The sequence below is a fragment of the Neovison vison genome, chromosome 1 (genome assembly GCF_020171115.1).
Source record: "Neovison vison isolate M4711 chromosome 1, ASM_NN_V1, whole genome shotgun sequence".
In the NCBI taxonomy this organism is placed as follows: domain Eukaryota; kingdom Metazoa; phylum Chordata; class Mammalia; order Carnivora; family Mustelidae; genus Neogale; species Neogale vison.
The window spans coordinates 266,439,824-266,457,178 of NC_058091.1; the positions used below are offsets into that span (position 1 = coordinate 266,439,824).

Sequence of the window (17,355 nt, forward strand, 5' to 3'; positions counted from 1 at the left end):
CCTACAGAGTAGGACAGAGGGCTTCTGAGGGGTGTGGGGTAGCCATGGGGGTCTCATTTCCTAACCCAATTTTGTTCTCGTTCTCAGATGACAAGGTCGGGGGCTTTAAAATAGGAGAGTGGCCCTTCATGGGGAATAGTAGCTTTGCCTGTTTTTAAAAGCATGCATTTTAGGGTGTCAGGGTGCTTTTGTCCCTTACGAGTCTGAATCTTGATCTCAGCTCAGGTCTTGAACTCAGGGTCGTGAGTTCAAACCCTGCTTTGGGCTCCATGCCAGGTGTGAGGCCTATCTTTAAAAATATTTTTAGGGGCACCTGGGTGGCTCAGTTCGTTGTTGAGGATCAGGTTGTGATCCCAGGATCCTGCCCCATGTGGGGCTCCCTGCTTGACTGGGAGCCTGCTTCTCCAAACTCTACCCTCACCCGCCTGTCTGTACTCTCTCTGTCAAATAAATAAAATCTTTTAAAAAAAAGAGAGAGAGAGAGAGAGAAGAACTGCATTTCTTTAGGTAGGAAGTGGGGGCCAGCTGTTTAAAACCTGGTTCTCCTTAGCCAGGAAACTGTGGCCTCAGATTGGAACCTAGGTCTAGCTCCTAAATGAGTCTGTAGACAGGCATCTTTTTTTTTTTCTTAAGATCTTATTTATTTGACACAGAGAGAGAGATCACGAGTAGGCAGAGAGGCAGGCAGAGGGGGAAGGGGAAGCAGAGAGCCTGATGGAGGGCTGGAGCCCAATGCAGGGCTCAATCCCAGGATCATGACCCAAGCCAAAGGCAGAGGCTTATCCCACTGGGCCATCCAGGCGCCCCTGTAGACAGGCATCTTGCTGGACCTGAAGGACTGACTGGGGCGGGGACGGGGGGGGGGGGTGGGTTTCACAGGGAGCAGTGTGTCAAGCCACCTGCTTAGTCATGGATAAGCGGCCCTATGCCTGGATATCACAGATGGCGCCCCACTGACATTTTACAGAATTCTACTCTGCACGTGCACTGTTTCATATCGGAATTTTTCTAAAGGGCGTCGAAATGTTGATGATTGTTGGAGGTAGGTAACATCTTCTTGGGGGTTCATTATAACATTTCTCTCTTTTTGGTATATTTAAAATTTTCCAAAATAAAACATTCTTTCAGCAATTAAAAATACTGTGTCTCTTGGCCCTCATTCAGAAAAGTCAGGAATTCTGTTTGCCCTGCTTGAGGCTTGTTTGCTAGGACTTTGGGTGGAAGAGGAAAAGCCAGGCTTTGGAGGAGTCAGTTCGTAGAGACAGAAAATAGAATGGTGGTTACCAGGGGAGGGGGGAGCAGGGACAGTGAGTTACTGTTTCATGGGGATACAGTTTCAGTTTTGCAAGATGAAAGGCGTTCTGGTGATTGGTTGCACAACAGTGTGAATGTCCGGAAGACTGCTGAACTGTATGGTGAAAATGGTAAATTTTATGTTATGTGCATTTTGCCACAACAAGCAAAAATGCTATTTTAAAAAAAAAGGGGGTGGGATGCCTGGGTGGTTCCTTCAGTTAAGCCACTGCCTTCTGCTTAGGTCATGATCCCAGAGTCCTGGGATCAAGTCCCATGTCGGGCTCCTTGCTCAGGAGGGAGCCTGCTTCTCTCTCTCTGCCTCTGCCTTCTTGTGCTTGCTCTCTCTCTCTGACAAATAAATAAAACAAAATCTTTTTTAAAAAAACCGGGGGGGGGCGTGAAAAGCTGGCCTCTGAGAGTCCCTTCGGAGGCTTGCTGAATTGACAGCTGTCTTGCCTCTGTGGTTGATTAGGCCACTTGGCTGGACTCACTGTGGTCAGCACGGTAATTGTGTGACCTGCGTGGAATGGCTGCAGCCTTCCAGGTTGTGCACCAGCCCCCAGAGAAGCGGGAGGAACCGTCAGCCAGGTGTGCAGAGGGCTCTCAACAGCATTCTTTGCAGGTTCCGCTGCACTGAGGGCTCACGTGCTTCTCTGCCTGAGCTCCAGACCCAGGGTGAGCACTTGGTGAATTTTAGGATTAAAAAAAAAGAAGTCTTTAAAAAAAGCATGTTGATAAGGTTCCCCTTGCTCAAATTTGGGCGGTGTGACCATCCAAAAAGAAAAATGTAGATGGGGCGTCTGGGTGGCTCAGTCGTCAGGCATCTGCTTTCGGCTTGGGTCATGCTCCCAGAGTCCTGGGATTGAGCTCAGGCCTGCATCAGGCTACCTCTCACACTCCCCATGCTTGTTTTCCCTCTCTCTGTCCAATAACTGAACAGATAAAATCTTTTTTTTAAAAAAGAAAGAAAGTAAAATGTAGATAGAGTGATAGAATTATTAAAAATTCTTTTTTGGGGGTATTGGGGTGGCTCAGTCCTTAAGCTGCTGCCTTCTTGGGGGAGATGTGCTTCTCCCTCTCCCACTCCCCCTGCTTGTGTTTCCTCTCTCACTCACTCTCTGTCAAATAAATAAAACCTTTTTTTAAAAAATACTTTTTCGGGCGCCTGGGTGGCTCAGTGGGTTAAGCCGCTGCCTTCGGCTCAGGTCATGCATGATCTCAGGGTCCTGGGATCGAGTCCCGCATCGGGCTCTCTGCTCAGCGGGGAGCCTGCTTCCTCCTCTCTCTCTCTGCCTACTTGTGATCTCTCTCTGTCAAATAAATAAATAAAATCTTTGAAAAAAAATACTTTTTCAACCCCAATGTACTTATTTGTTCAGGAAAGACTCATTTGTGGATGCCAAAGCATTGAGTTGGGTTGTTGGAGGACAGGATATTCACGGAGTCTGAGGGTGCCACCTCACAGATTCCTTACTAATTTCACAGGAAAATGGTACCTTTAAAATGGAGGGATCTGGTGTCCCCACCACCTTAACCAAGTGATCTAATGTGGCATCGCTATTGCTGGGACAAACTGACATTATGTAACTCCTGATGGGATCCGGTAAGAAGCGACAGAATATGGCCTTTGTAGCTTCCTTACCCAGCCTGTTGGATGCTGAGGAGACAGTCCAGAATATGGGGCGTAATTTTTCTTTTTTCTTTCTTTTTTTTTTTTTTTTTAAGTAAGCTCTAGGCCCAGTGCAGAGCTTGAACTCAACCCTGGGGTCAAGACTTGCGCGCTCCACCACTGAGCCAGGCAGGCATCCCCAGAACATGGACATTTGAGAAGAAAATGGGTGCAGATTCACCCAGAGTCAGTGTCATGAAGAGCAAAGGATGGAGCTAAAGAGATGTAACAGGCACCATGTGTGAGCCTTGTCGAATCTGGATCCAGAAAAACAAAAAGTTCCAAAAGGCATTTTGGGGACTATTGGGGGAAAGTCAGATGTGGATCGAATATGAGAAAATGCTGTTGCAGAGGCGCCTGGCTGGCTCAGCCAGGAGCCTGCAACTCTCAGTGGAGGATGGTGCGTTTCAGCTCCCTGTTGGGTGTGGGGCCTACTTAAACAAAAAAAAAAAAAAAGAAGAAGAAAAAGGAAAGGAAATGTTACTGCATTAATGCTGATGTTTGTAGGGTTGGTAATAACGTTATGATTATGTAGGAAAATGACGTCAGGCATGGATGCTGTCCAGGGGTGGCATGTTACGTCTGCAGCTTGGCTAGAAATGGTCCCTCCTGCAAAACCAGTGTGTGTGTATACACACACACACACACACACACACCAAATGTGACTCAGAGTCAGCACTTGGTAAATCTGGCTGAAGGGCCATTTGTGTTCATTGTTAACATCATTTCATCTTTCCTGTGGATTTGAACGTTTTCCAAATACAACGCACGTTGAAGGAGTCATAGTCTGTGAGTGTGTGGCTCTGATCTGACTTGGAAAGACTCAGACGTCTGTCCTCCATGCGTCCCCGGGGGACCTGCCTGAAGAGTTCCAGGCATTTGGTGTCCATGCATTTTGTCGATAAGGAGCAAGCAGCTGAGTGGCCGCGCTCGGTGGCCGCGGCACCCGGGACAAAGGGCTGGTGCGTTCTCGCGCTCTCGTCGTGGGAGGAGGGGAGGAAGTGTCCGCCAGGCACGTGCAGCACCAGGAAACTCATAAAATCTTTCCTGGCCACAAACTGTCTCGTGCTGGGGAGTAGCTGCTCAGCTGGGATCTGCCGGCCAGCCGCGAGGAGCAGGGACTACGAGGTCCCTGCTAGATGTGCAGCGAAGTTCTCTGAGCTTTTGCTCTGACAAATGTCAGGTCCAGAGCAAACTCACTGAGGATTCAGACCCCTCTGTGCCTGGCCCTGGTCTGCAGCAGCTTCTCCAGCCTGAGGAGCAGGGGAATTCAGATGCCTTAGTAATCCATGGCCCCTTCCACTGGAGTGTAATCCTTTAGGGCCTGGTGACTAGGGAAAAGGCAGAGCTCTGAAAGGTTTGAAAAGCTCTGAGGGCAGGGAGGAAACTAATCTCATGGAGCACAGCTGCGGGTCAGAGCGGATTGCTGGGCGAGGGTCTTAGCACCACCCCCAGGTTGATACACGCTTTTGCTGGGGCTGTGACCTTCACGGTGCCACCCTCTGCTCTGGGGAAGAAATGAGCCCTTGTATCCCCTGAGTGTCTGTGAACAGAGTTGGCTTAGTTCAGCACAAGGTTCGGGGAAAACATCACCATTTTGCAAAAATATTTTCTCTTTCTTTTTAAATTGCACAAAGATAGGCTCATTGGAGAAAAAAATTAGGGGATGCAGGTAATCTGAGAGACTCAGAGGACAATTAAGATGGCCTAAAATTCAGCTATTAAGAGAATACCATTCATCCTTTCAACGAATATTCATGGGGCAGTTTCTGCGTACCAGGCAGTGTGCTGGGACCTGGGGGCATAGTGCAGATGGGTCACACGTGATTCTTGTCCTCACGGGCTTCAGCCTATTTAATGACCTATTGGTTAGGTGCTAGTCATTAATATTAATAGTTGATACTAAGTAGTCTGAGCATGAGAAGTGCCTTGATGACATCCGGTGGCCTCGGAACTGGGTACCAGAGAACGCATGATAGGGTGAGTGAGGGGTGAGTACTCCCAGCTGGAGGAAGGGTCCCCTGCTTAGGGAGGGTGTAGGGGGCTGGCAAGGCCACCCCAGGATTTCCAGCCATACAAGAGGCTCTTGCCCCTTGGGCAGCATTGACCTTGCTGTTCCTGCTTGAGTTGCCCTTGCGTGCAGGACATGGGAAGGTGTGCACCCTGAAGGTGGCACCCCGCCAGGCTTGGGTCCTGACGGTAGAGCTCCGGAAAGAGAAGGTCTGGGCTTGCGGTCAGCTGTGGAGGGGCCGCTCTGCCATCTCGGCTCCTGCCCGGCAGAAACCAGGCTTCGTGTCACACCGTCTTTGCCTGCATAGTGACCTCCTTACGGCTCGCTGAGAAGACAGAGATGCTTGCTTCCCAGAGGCCGTGTTTCATTTCTCAGGGACATTTTTTGAGGCCTGCCTGGGATATGCATTATATCTGCTAGAAGGCAGCCCGAAGTGGTTACTCCCTGCTCTCTCCTGAGAAGGGTGGAAGTCTGATGGGAACTGGGTCACGAGGAGCTCACTGTGGTGCACAGGTGTGTAGATGGTTTGTCGTGCTTTTAATCGGCGCAGACAGACGCTTGCTTTCTGAGCTCAGCAGGCTGCCCTGTCTCTCCTGACACTCACTCCGCGGTTCTGTCCGCAGTCAGCTTGGGCTCAGAGGCCACAGGCGACCACGCTGAGGCTAGGCTCAGGAGTCACTGTGTTGTGGGGGTCAGGTGGGACGGGGACTGTGGTCAGGGAAGGCTTCCAAGGGGCAGGGATGTGGGTGAAGGACAGGGAGAGAGGTTGGCAGAGCGAAGAGGGGAAGGGGAAGAGTGCCCCAGGCAGGGGGCTGTGTAGATGAAGGTTGGTGGGAGACCAGGGTTGGGGGGCGGGTGCTTCAGAGAAGGGCACGGATGGAGCCACAGCCAGGTGTGTGTGGTTTCTGCAGGGCCTGGTGGGTTAAGGCCGGGAGGCCCGTGGCGGCCCCACCTGCAGAGCCTCCCACCGTGCGGGCCACCCCTGGAGCTCCCCGCCCCTGCTGAGTGCCAGGATTGCTGTGTAAATACCTCGGTTCTCTTGACCCTGGAATGGCATCACTGAGGCTCGTGTTTAATGTGTGTTTGTGTCTAGCCCCATGCAGCTCTGTTTCATGCTGTTTGTTTCCAGGACCTTCCGGTATTTATTCATGGTTCCTTCGGTTCCTTCAGTACCTTCTGAGCTGTGTGACGTGCCTGTGTGGGGTTTCACATCTTTTTGCCGCTGCCATTTGATAGGAATATATCGCAGTTATCTGTTCCTGCCAAACAGATCGTGCCCACACTCGGCGATCTACACAGCAGTGATGTGGGTTGCATGCCTGGCGTTTCCTCTGCCAGTTTCATCCGTGCTCATTCATCCAGCCCCGGAGGGACGCGGCTGGAAGGGCTCATTCGTGTGTCTGAAAGGTGGTACTGGCTGTTGCCTGGGTACTTCTGTTCTCCTCGTGGCCTCCCCACCTCCAGCAGGCTAGACCTCCTTCCTCACGTGGCACTCCCAGCATGGTACTCCAAGGGAGGAAGGCAGGAAGTCCGTAATGTCACACCCACACCCATTTTCTCTAAGATATAAGTGACATTTAACGTTGTATTAGTTTAGTATATGTGCTGCTGAAGCGAGCACATCGTTGTATTATTACACGGTTATTATTACAGGTTCACGTGTGTAAAAACCAGTTGATCTATGTATGTATTGTGCAGTGATCCCCACAGTAAGTTTAGTTAACATCTGTCACCTCACATACAGTTTTTTTTTCTAGTGATGAGAATTTTTTAAAGAAAGGTTTTACTTATTTGAGAGAGAGAGAGATCATGTGCGAGAGAGCACAAGCCCCGGGAGCAGCAGAGGGAGAGGGAGAAGCAGGCCTTCCCACCGAGCAGGGAGCCTGATGCGGGGCTCCATCCCAGGACTCTGAGATCATGATCTGCACTGAAGGCAGAGGCTTACCTGACTGAGCCACTCAGGCGCCCCTGGAAGTTTTTGCCTTTGGACCACCTTCACAAGTTTCCCCCACCCCTGCCTCTGGTAATCACCAGTCTCTTCTTTGTGTTTATGGTCTAGCTGTTTGAGATTCCACATATAAGTGAGATCATACATTATTTGTCTTTCTCTTCCTGGTTTCTTTCACTTAGCGTAATATCCTCAAGGTTTATCCGTGTTGTTGCAAATGGCAAGATTTCCTTCTTCATAAGGCTAAATATTATTCTATTGTAGATAAAGACCAAATTGTTTTTATCTGCTCATCTGTCAGTGGACACTTGGGTCATTTCCCTGTCATGGCTGTTGTAGTCAGTGCTGCAGTGAAGGTGAGGGTATGGATAACTTCAAGATAATGTTCCCTTTTTGCCTTTCCTCCCTTTCTTGTCTTCTCCCACATTCCCCACCTACCCGTCTTTCCTAGGCTCACCTCCCAAGCAAACCGTTTCTGAGGGAATCCAAGCTAAAAACCTGTTGACAGGGCTTAATCCTAATGCTGAGGGGATGGGGAGCCATTGTTGGGCTTTTCTACATGGTGGGGGGACAGGGTCAGATTTGTAAGGTCATTCTGACTCTGGCTGTCTGACCCCTGACCAGTCCTGAGATTGAACTAGTGAGGGCCAGACAGGATTGGAGAGAGGGCTCCCTTATTTCCCAGGCCCTCGCTACTGTCGCTAATGGCCACTGAGCACCTCCTGTGTTCCACGTGCTGGCCTGAACATGTGGTGTGCACATCCTCATTGTCCCTGACAAGCTTTATGAGGTTTAGTTGCCATTTTACAGCGGAGGCAGCTGAGGCACGGAAAGGGTGAGACACCTGGGCATGATCACGCAGCTGGAAGTGATGGCTTGGGGAGCCAAGCCCTAGTGTGTCAGATCCAGAATCTGTGCTCTTGGTCCCTTGGCAGTAGGTAGCTTTCTGTCCTCCCTGCCTGCACCGTCGAGGCACTTGAAGGTGGGTCTTTACCTCTTGGGGCAGGCAAGTGCCGTCTTCCAGTAAACTTACCTTCTCTCGCAGGTAAGTTTGAGGATAGGGAAGACCACGTCCCCAAGCTGGAGCAGATAAACAGTACGAGGGTCCTGAGCGGCCAGAACTTCACCCTCACCAAGAAGGAGCTGCTCAACACGGAGCTGCTGCTCCTGGAGGCCTTCAGTTGGAACCTCTGCCTGCCCACGCCTGCCCATTTTCTGGACTACTACCTCCTGGCCTCCGTCAGCCAGAAGGATCAACACTGCCACAGCTGGCCTGCCACCTGCCCCCACAAGACCAAAGAGTGCCTCAAGGAGTACGCCCACTACTTCCTAGAGGTCACCCTGCAAGGTGAGGCCTGACGGCGGGACCTGTTCCCCTTCCCCAACCACACAGAGGCATGTCCATGCACGGAGTCCTTACTGAGCGGAGCCCATCCACCCAGAACACTCCTACCTCACAGGGGTCCACAAGGAAGGGGCAGCGGGTCTTCCAGCATTACTGATACTGTGTAACGATAAACAGCAGCTTGGATACTGGCGGCTGGCACCCTACTGATGTACTGATCACCTGCTAATTTTTCTTATGATCATTATGTCTTAGGTCATTCCAGAAGAGCTGTCATTGTACAGGTAGGGTGGGGAAGAGTTAAGTTTTAGTAATAATGTTTAGCAATAAAGTTACCCTGTTTGGGGACATTATTTGAATTGACTCGTCCCACTGTCTTAAAATCCAAGTATCTTTGTATATTAAAATACCAGATCAGAAATACTGTTGATACAACCACCCCTGATAACCCGCCCCAAACCAAAATGGTTCCGAGTAACAAGATCAACAATTAGGATATCAAGCATTAATGGAGCATATACGGTGAACCAGGCCACTTATTTTAGTGCTTTGGGTTATATGATGTCATTGGAATTTCCCAGTGACTCCGCATGAAAATCACTCTGTTATTCTTGTTTTACAAATCTGTTTCCTCCACGGGTGCTCAAGAGGTGAAGTAACTTACCCAAGGTCATTGCTAAGATTTGAATTGGAGGAGTCTGGCTCTGTGCCGGCTCCTGTCACCGTAATGCCACCTGCTTGACTCTGACTTTAACAAGCCAACACCGAAGTTGTCAGAAATGATAAGCAATGTAAGAACGAGGACACACTCGTCCCCAGTGTCCTTTGTGAAAATCCTGGGCCTCTGAGGAGTTGGCCTTTGCACATGAAAAGGGCCGGCTTCCCCGTGGTGCCAGACATGTTAGTAGGACACTAAGATTCATTTCACACCGTATCCATGTACCAAAACAGCTCATATATTCCTGACATACGTGTAGTTTTGATTGGCCAATCGTAGATCTGTCGAGCTGAGGGTGGGAGAAGGTTCCTCAGTAAACGGAAGTCGGGTGCTAGTTTTAGTTCTGAGTATCAGATGCTTATGGCTGTTCACTCATTCAGCAGATTTTTATTGAGGCCCTGGGAGCCCAGAGCGAGGTTCTGTGGTGCTGACTGCCATGATTCTCTTTCAGATCATATTTTCTATAAATTCCCGCCCTCTGTGGTTGCTGCGGCCTGCGTTGGGGCTGCCAGGATCTGCCTTCAGCTTTCTCCCTACTGGACCAGAGACCTACAGAGGATCTCAAATTACACCCTAGAACATCTCAGCACGTGCATTGAAATCCTCCTGGTGTAAGTTCACCCCTGATCTTTCCGTGTTTCCAGAACATGCAGGCACTTGCTCTCGAGACCCACTTTACAGTTTCTCAAAGTCAGAGGCTTGTGGTGGCTCCTCTAGGCAGTGTCTCCCGTAAAGTGAGCCATGGTGACTCCTGATAGAATTGAGGTTTGCAAAGGTGAACCTTCCTGTTTTGGGTAGCTCTGGGTTTGCAGTGTTAAGGTCAAGGGGTGGGGGAGAAGAGAAGCTGTGTGTGCATACCCTTCTGAGTGTCTGGGCTGTGTGCTCTGAGCCCCAGTACATCAGTCAGACTTATGGATGGTTACACTGAGTGATTACACTCGTGATAAGCTACTTTCCTTAGACGTGGCCACAAAGCTGACCTCTTAGCTAGCTAAGCTCAGAGGGGCTTAACGTAAGAGGCCTCAGTGGGAATACTGGGGAGGACATACTGAGTGTATCAGAGAAGGTGCGTAAGGGCAGCATAGACCCATCACTCTGAAACTGGTATTGAAGGAGGAAGCGTTCAGTGGTGACCTCAGGGAGGAGACAGAGAGAACTGAGAAGTCCCCCGAGCTGCACCCCATTCCTCTTTTGCCCAACAGGTGGCAGCATCTGCCAGATGCTGGCCCCACTCACCAAGGGGCTAGGCCCCCTCCCCCACCCAGAGCTGCCTCCCAGCCTCCAGGTGAAGGAAGCTTTACTGGTAGCTGGCTGCCTTTGTGTTGTTGTTCCAAGCCGTCCACCCTGCTCCCTGGACCTTGTTTTAAAATCTGTGTTTGTCGAAGGTGCTCAGAGTCAGAGCATATCGTCTGGTCTGAATGCAGATAGGTGCACCCAGATTTGCAGCCACCAGCCCTGCCTTTTCACCGTGGTGGTGGCTTCTGGGATGCCTAGCTTCTCAGATCCGAGGCCTCCCTGTGCTCCAGTCTTCACCTGAGTCCCTGTTAGATTAATGGAATTGTTATTTCAAGAAGCTTTATGGGAAGCTTTTTTTTAAGATGGAAATAAACCTGTTGATCCCCTTTTCAGAAGGTGAAACATAGGCCCCAATGGTGGCTGGCTTGAGATCTGTTGGGGGGGTGCCTCGAAGGCAGAGGTTTTTCTCATCAGCTGCCGGGCCGTCCCTCCTGGAGCTTGCACTCGGCAAGGGGCCGGATGGTAACCCGGAATTTATCATCTGGGGGGTTGACTGCTGAGATGGGCCAGTGTAGTGGCTTAGAGGACAGCGAGGCTAGTCTCCGGGGGCCAGAAGGCGTTTCCGTAGGAAGCAGATCCGGGCTTGGTCTGAGGTCTGAGTTTTGTCAGGGAAGAGCGGGGACGGCCTTGCGGGCAGTGAGCATGGGCTGGGCACGGCCGTGGGATCACAGCACACAGATCTCGAATTCCACTTAGGGGCTCACTCAGGGGTCTGCTGCTATGGCCTTTGACCTCAGGTCTCACCCAGGTCCTCTCCTTTCAGAGCCTATGACAACGTCTTCAAGGACGCTGTCGCAGTCAAGAGCCAGGCCTTGGCAGTGGTGCCCAGCACAGCCCCCGCCCCCACCCAAGTGCTGTTCCAGCCGCCCGCCTACCCCACCCTCAGCCAGCCAGCGACGCCGGGCCTGGCCTCGTTCCAGACCCCCGTGCAGGACCTCTGCTTGGCCTATCGGGACTCGCTGCAGGCCCACCGCTCCGGGAGTCTGCTCTCTGGGGGATCCGGCTCATCCCTCCACACCCTGTACCCCACCCTCCAGCCCCTGGATGTGTGCCCCGTGTCCCTCCCCGCGCCCCTCCGCGTGCAGATGGCCATCACAGCCGAGCCCAGGCACTGCCTCACCACCAGCTACGGAAGCAGCTACTTCAGCGGAAGCCATGCGTTCCCCACAGGCTGTTTCGACAGATAGGGCACCTTTGGTCCACACAGGGAGGCCTTGGAAACTCCCCTGGGCAGAAGAAGAGGACACAGTGAGGCAGCGGGGAAGCCGTCCCCACAGAGCCTCGCTGACTTCGAACACAGAGGGTTCATGTTCTTTTTAATGAAAGCCAACAAAAGAGCAAAATAGTCAATGCCATCCCTCCCCCGAGTGAATTCCTCTGGAAAACGTCTTCCACATGTGCAGCTGGGGTGCAGGGGGACGGCTCGGCCAAGTCCTCTGGAGGAGGGACCCGGTGGAGTGAGAAAGACCTGGTGATAGGCCAGGAGACTGGACACCGGTCAGTCCACGAGCATGTCTGGTGTCTGGCATCAAAGACTTTATTCCTTGCTGGCATCGGCGACACTGAACAAGGAGGGACTGCCTGACGTGTTCTCAGGACCCCCAGCAGATGCCGAATTCGGTGCTCTTTCCCTGGCTCCGTACAGAGGAGCCTGCATGTGTTTTTGCCTGAGCGTCTGCCTTCTAAGGCACGGTGGGTGGTTGTCTTGCTTTTGTTGTTAAATCTAAAACCTTATTTGGCTTTTTAGATATTTCACCCGCTGCTGCTTCCCAAAGTGACCTAGCTTTCTGTTCAGTAAGATATCTTGTTTACATACTGTATCAGGGATTTTATGATACTTGAAAATTCCTTAGGAGAAGAAAAAGGTGAATTGCTACACGGCCTGTCCCACGCAAGCTGTAGGTTCGAACCCAGCTTGTAACAGCAGAAAATGCATTTTCAGAAGCATGTGGTTGGGGAAAGCCAGTTTCCAGGCTCTCACTTCCGGAAGATTCCACGTCTTGGATGCTGTGTTCACCTGTAGAACTTCAACAACCACCCAGAGGAAAAAAGTGATTGAAGGGTAGACAAGGGTTTACCACTAACAACCCCCATTTCCCTCCACCATGGGCTTAATGGTGCACGAGGTTAAACCCAGCCGTGGCTTTGAGTTTGGCTAATAGCGAAGGCTAAAAATGGGGAGTATTTGCTTCATGCCAGCTGACTTGGGGAGTGGGCTCGTGCGTGGGTATATGTCACAACCACTGACAGGCAAGCGATTGGTTGGATCGAAAGCCAGTATTTGGGTCCCCGCCGCAACTGGGCTCTCAGGAAGACTCCTGTCACCATGTGCAATATGTTTCTATTCTGACTCATGGCTTGTGCTCCTTGTTTTGTTTGTTTGTGTTTTTGTGTGTTTTTTTTTTTTGTTGTTGTTGGTTTGGGGCCAGGGGGACACCGTGTTCACCCATCAGAACTGGGAGGTGCAAAGAACCACAGAAGCAGTTTTTGTTTGTTTGTTTGAAGAAGAACCCATCTTGGTTTTCTTGGCTTACGAGCCAGTCCAGGAGACTGGCTCAGGGCCTGCCAGGGAGGCAGCTACATGCTGCTGAGTCGGATCCGAAGGTGATGTCCAGAGCGAGTGGAAGCTTCCACGTAGAAGCAGAGTAAGAAGAGGTGACGTGGGTAAGGACGCCGCTGCCCCTTTGTCACTCGAGTGTGGGATAACTACACGTTCGTTTGTTGCTTTTCTTCTTTTTCGTTTGCCAACCTCCTTCTATTTATGTGAAACTGGTTTGGATTCCAAGCTAATATGTCCATCTGTTCTGGGACGGGGGCTTGTGAGGGGCCCCCCAGTAGAGCTCCCAGCCAGCCCAGCAGCAGAAGAAGGCGTCCTGCAATAAACATGTCACCTGCTCTTGGTCTCTGTTCTCTTCCTGCCCTTGTCCTCTCCGCCAGCCCCCGGGGGTGTCTTCCCTCCTGCTGGGAAGTTGGTGGGGGGCCAGGGGGGTGGGGTAGGTGTGGGCAACATGAGACTGGCCGCTGTGGAGCTGGGTGCTGCCCCCCCGAGTTGGAGCTGGGCCTCCCTGGGGACACCCACGGCGGAAGTTAAGGTTGGACACCCCAGCTCTACCAGTACTGGTCACAGTTCTCTCTCCACAGAAACGGAACCCGTGATATATGTAGCCAGAGGGATGCGTTGTAAGGAATTGGCTCACCCAGCTGGAGCTGACAGGTCAGGAACTGTGGAGGGCAGGCCAGGAGGCTGGGGTCCAAAATGTGTGGGGCAAGCCAGAAACTCAAGACTTCTGCAACAGTCTCTGGGGAGAACGCCTTCTCCAGGGGACCTGTTTTTGCTCTACAGCCCTCACCTGACAGCATGAGCACACACACACACCCGCCATGCGCACACACGGAGAGTAGTCTCCCGTACTTAAGGCTTACTGATCAGAAGGGTCCCAGTCCCATCTACAAAATGCCTTCCCAGCGACACCTGGACTGGGGTTTGACTAAACGGCCGCGCACCGCAGCCTGGCCAGGCCAGGCCACCACGTACGACTCACCACAGCCACTTGCTGGCTGTCAGGAGGCAGCTTCCTCCACAGCCCTGAGCCTCCATCTTCTCACCTTTTGAAGTAGGGGCGATAACCCTCACCTCGGAGGGTTCTCCTGAGGATTAAGCGACATAATGCATGTCGGAACCAAACATGAAGTCCCCTTCAGGATGCACCATTGTCTTATGTACCAGTAAGAAGAATTAAAGGAAAACCTGCCAAGTAGACCAGGGCACCGTGTTTAAGATACTGCTGATGAAACACTGCTGTCAGGAGGGTTACAAAGTAAAAGTTTATGTACCATAGAGTCGATGATGGAATTTGCTGTCAACCCTTCTGGGGACGCGGTGTAAGCGTGGCGCTGAGTGGTTCTCACAAAGCGCGGATGCCTTCAGTGAGGACGGGAGGTGTGGGGAGATACACGTTCAGGGCATGAGGCTGAGGTCCAGCCCCCGGAGCTGTTTGGGAACCACGCGTGTTGACAGGGCAGGGCAGGTCTGGGGATAGGACTCCCCACCTGCTGTGTGCAGGCCAGGCAAGGCAGGAGGCTCTAGGTTTTGGGGATTCGACAATAAGGCAAGTCATGGCTCTACCAAGAGCACCCACTTCACTATCCCTCTGTCTTTAGGCCTCAGTTTCTCCACCAGTTACATTAGAGATGGTTGAGTAGTGTGGTTTTGAGCTCAAGAAGGGGACTGAGCCACAGAGGTCCTGGGCTCCTGCCCGCCTTTGCCCCGAGGGATCCTCTTGTACTTCTCCCACACATGGGCCGTCCGTGTTGGATTTGATTCGTGCCCATGCTGGGCAGTACTTGGGAAAGCTTGAAAAAGCGCAGAGATGCATTGAAGGCCCCTTTGGGGCTGACTGGTTCATTCCAGAGATTTTCAAACCCGAGCAACCAGCACACTGGCATGGGGCATTCTCCAAGAGGAGTGGGGCCTGGAGATCTGCATTTCTAGCTGGCTTCCAGGTGACTCAGACGCATGTTTTCTCTGACATTCCAGCAGAGGACTTCACACAGGCCCTGCTTTCTGGCCCAAAAGACAGAGGAAGGAAACCGCATGCCTGTCTGAATTTCTGAGCCACCTGAGTTCTAGACATAGAATTTGTTCCATGCTTATTAGTTCTTTGTTCTATGCAGTATTTCTTTTGCCAAGCTTTGAGGAGGCTTGGGACATGCAGATCATTTTCCAAGGAGAACCTGCTTCCCTTTAGGTTTAACATCGTAAATGCCTGGATTAGCGTTGGGGTCAAGGTTCCACTTCCTCATGCCTTTTGGGTTCAAACTCCCCCCCCCACCCCCGTTCTGCCACCAGTTTGCTCCTTTTCCCTTCATCCTTTCCATCCGTGATTCTCAGCAGGGCCCATTCTTGGCCTCCTGGAGGATGTTTGGCAATGTCTGGAGACGTTCTGCGTCATCACTAGTGGGGTGGAGGGTGACAGGCATATAGCGGGTAGAGACCAGGGACCCTGCTGAACATCCTACAGCCCAGGATGGCCCCCACAAAAAAGAACAGTTGAGCCCAGAGTAACAGCAGTAGGGAGGTTAAGAAGCCTCAGCATGTGTAACCTCCCAAAGAGGTCTGTAAGAACCCTAGTCACTCGTTACTCTTATTTTCTTCATAGCTGTTCAAGCCATCTGAAATGATCTTGTTAGTTGGCTTACTTGGTTTGATGGTGGTGCCCTCAGCTACCTTCCCCCAGTAGAACATGAAGAATATTACCACCTGGTGACGGGGGCATGAATCATAGCTGTTAGCACTTATTGAGCATTTACTGTGTACAAAGTGCAATGCTAAGGGATTTGCTCCTCTTGTTGATAATCATCCTAGTAACCCTACAAAGTAAGAACTATTATTAGCCGTATTTTACATATCAGAGAATGGGGGCACGGAGAAGTTATTTGCAGTGAGGAAGGCAGGAGCCACAGTTCACACCCTGGCAGTTTGAATCTGTTCTGCGGCCTTGTAGTACCTCATTCAAGGGCTTTGGATGAGTAAAAGGCTCTGTAACGGTCCCAGCTTGCCACTGCACTCACCTGGTGGGGAAGACATGACAGGATAAGGGATATGGGTTCATAAAAGAAAAGGGTTGCCAGCCGTTTGTTCTCCTGATGGACGACGTGGCAGGCAAGCTCAGCAACAGAAACACAGAAATGGCTTCTTGCACATCTGCCCTAGGCTAACGTGATTTTTGGCTCCAGCTGTCTTCCCCCAGCAGGCTTGGATCTGGGAGGGTCCCTGAACCCCATGTAAAGGTGGAGAGCTGGGACCAGGCTTGCGGCTTTCCCAGAGCATCCCCTGGGAGGAACCCTGCCTCTGGACTGGCTCTTCCCATCCCTGGCACCACATGCCTAGGAAAGAATCTTACCAGCCCTCATTCACCTCATTCTCTGTTTCTCAGGGAAAACCTCTGTGACTTGAATTTCCGCAGAAAGGCCATAGCATTTCGCAGGAGTCTCAAGTCCAGATGCCCACCAGGACCAGGCAGGAAAGGCAGTGAGTCCAGCTGGGTGACCGACACAGCATGATGCAGTGGGTACCGCGGTGAAACTAGCGTCTCCCTAGAGGATGTGGCTTCTACTCCTCTCTGGTCAGTTAGTACCTTTCAGGGACATAAGCTCCACATTGCTGAACCGTCAGAGTTCAGAGCCACTGGAATCTGTACTTTCTAGGAAACCTACTAATTTTTCATTTAATTTAAAATTAAATTTTAAAAACTCTTAACACAATAGAAGACCAGTAAAATACATTGTAAGTTAGAATAGTTCTTAGGCTGGAAGTGTGAAACTTCTAGTATATAGGTGAGAGCATTGGGCCTCAGAGGTAGAAGGTCGAGTTTGTCTGATCTTAACTAGATGACCTTGAAAAAAGCCACCATTCTGCTCTCTGTCTCCCCATTTCTAAGGTGGGAAGGCTATCAGCTTGGGCTTATGGTAACTAAGCATGGAATGTACAGTATCATTATTCAACAGTGAGTTCTATGAGAAAGAGTGTAAATAATTGGGCCTCTCCCTTCTTTGGGAACTCAGGTGAGTTTCTGAGCTTCACTTCGGACCCAGCTCTAGCTTCTAAGGAAGAACTCGAGTGGTCTGGCTTCTGCTGGGCCAGCTCTGACCAGTATTTCAGGCTGCTGCCCTGGATGGACACAATGGGCAGGATACACAAGAAGTCATGCTTTCTGCAAACATGGGAGGCTTGGGACCCAGAAGAGTCTCCAAAGTCGTTTGTGGCTGGGGAGCACTGCACAGGGACAGTTCTCTAGTCTCCATCCTTAAGAGTACAGTTCAGGAGGACTGGCATAGGGCCCAGCTGTCCTTTTTTTTTTTTTTTTTTTTTTTTAAAGATTTTATTTATTTATTTGACAGAGACAGATCACAAGTAGGCAGAGAGGCAGGCAGAGAGAGAGAGGAGGAAGCAGGCTTCCTGCTGGGCAGAGAGCCCGACGCGGGACTCGATCCCAGGACCCTGAGATTATGACCTGAGCCGAAGGCAGCGGCTTAACCCACTGAGCCACCCAGGCGCCAGCTGTCCTTTTAA

At 51.2% G+C, this 17,355-nt stretch overlaps 1 protein-coding gene across 2 annotated transcripts in view; it reads left to right on the forward strand.

Annotated features, from left to right (window-relative positions):
- CCNJL (cyclin J like) overlaps nucleotides 1–11,527 on the forward strand; it is a 54,052-nt gene extending 42,525 nt beyond the window's left edge. For both annotated transcript variants that reach the window (XM_044230280.1, XM_044230271.1), the window contains exons 4-6: nucleotides 7,970–8,272; nucleotides 9,439–9,598; nucleotides 11,047–11,527. In XM_044230280.1, the coding sequence (XP_044086215.1) occupies nucleotides 7,970–8,272; nucleotides 9,439–9,598; nucleotides 11,047–11,470 (887 nt within the window). In that variant the 3' untranslated portion in view covers nucleotides 11,471–11,527. The remainder of the gene's footprint in view (nucleotides 1–7,969; nucleotides 8,273–9,438; nucleotides 9,599–11,046) is intronic.
- The last annotated feature ends 5,828 nt before the right edge of the window (nucleotides 11,528–17,355 follow it).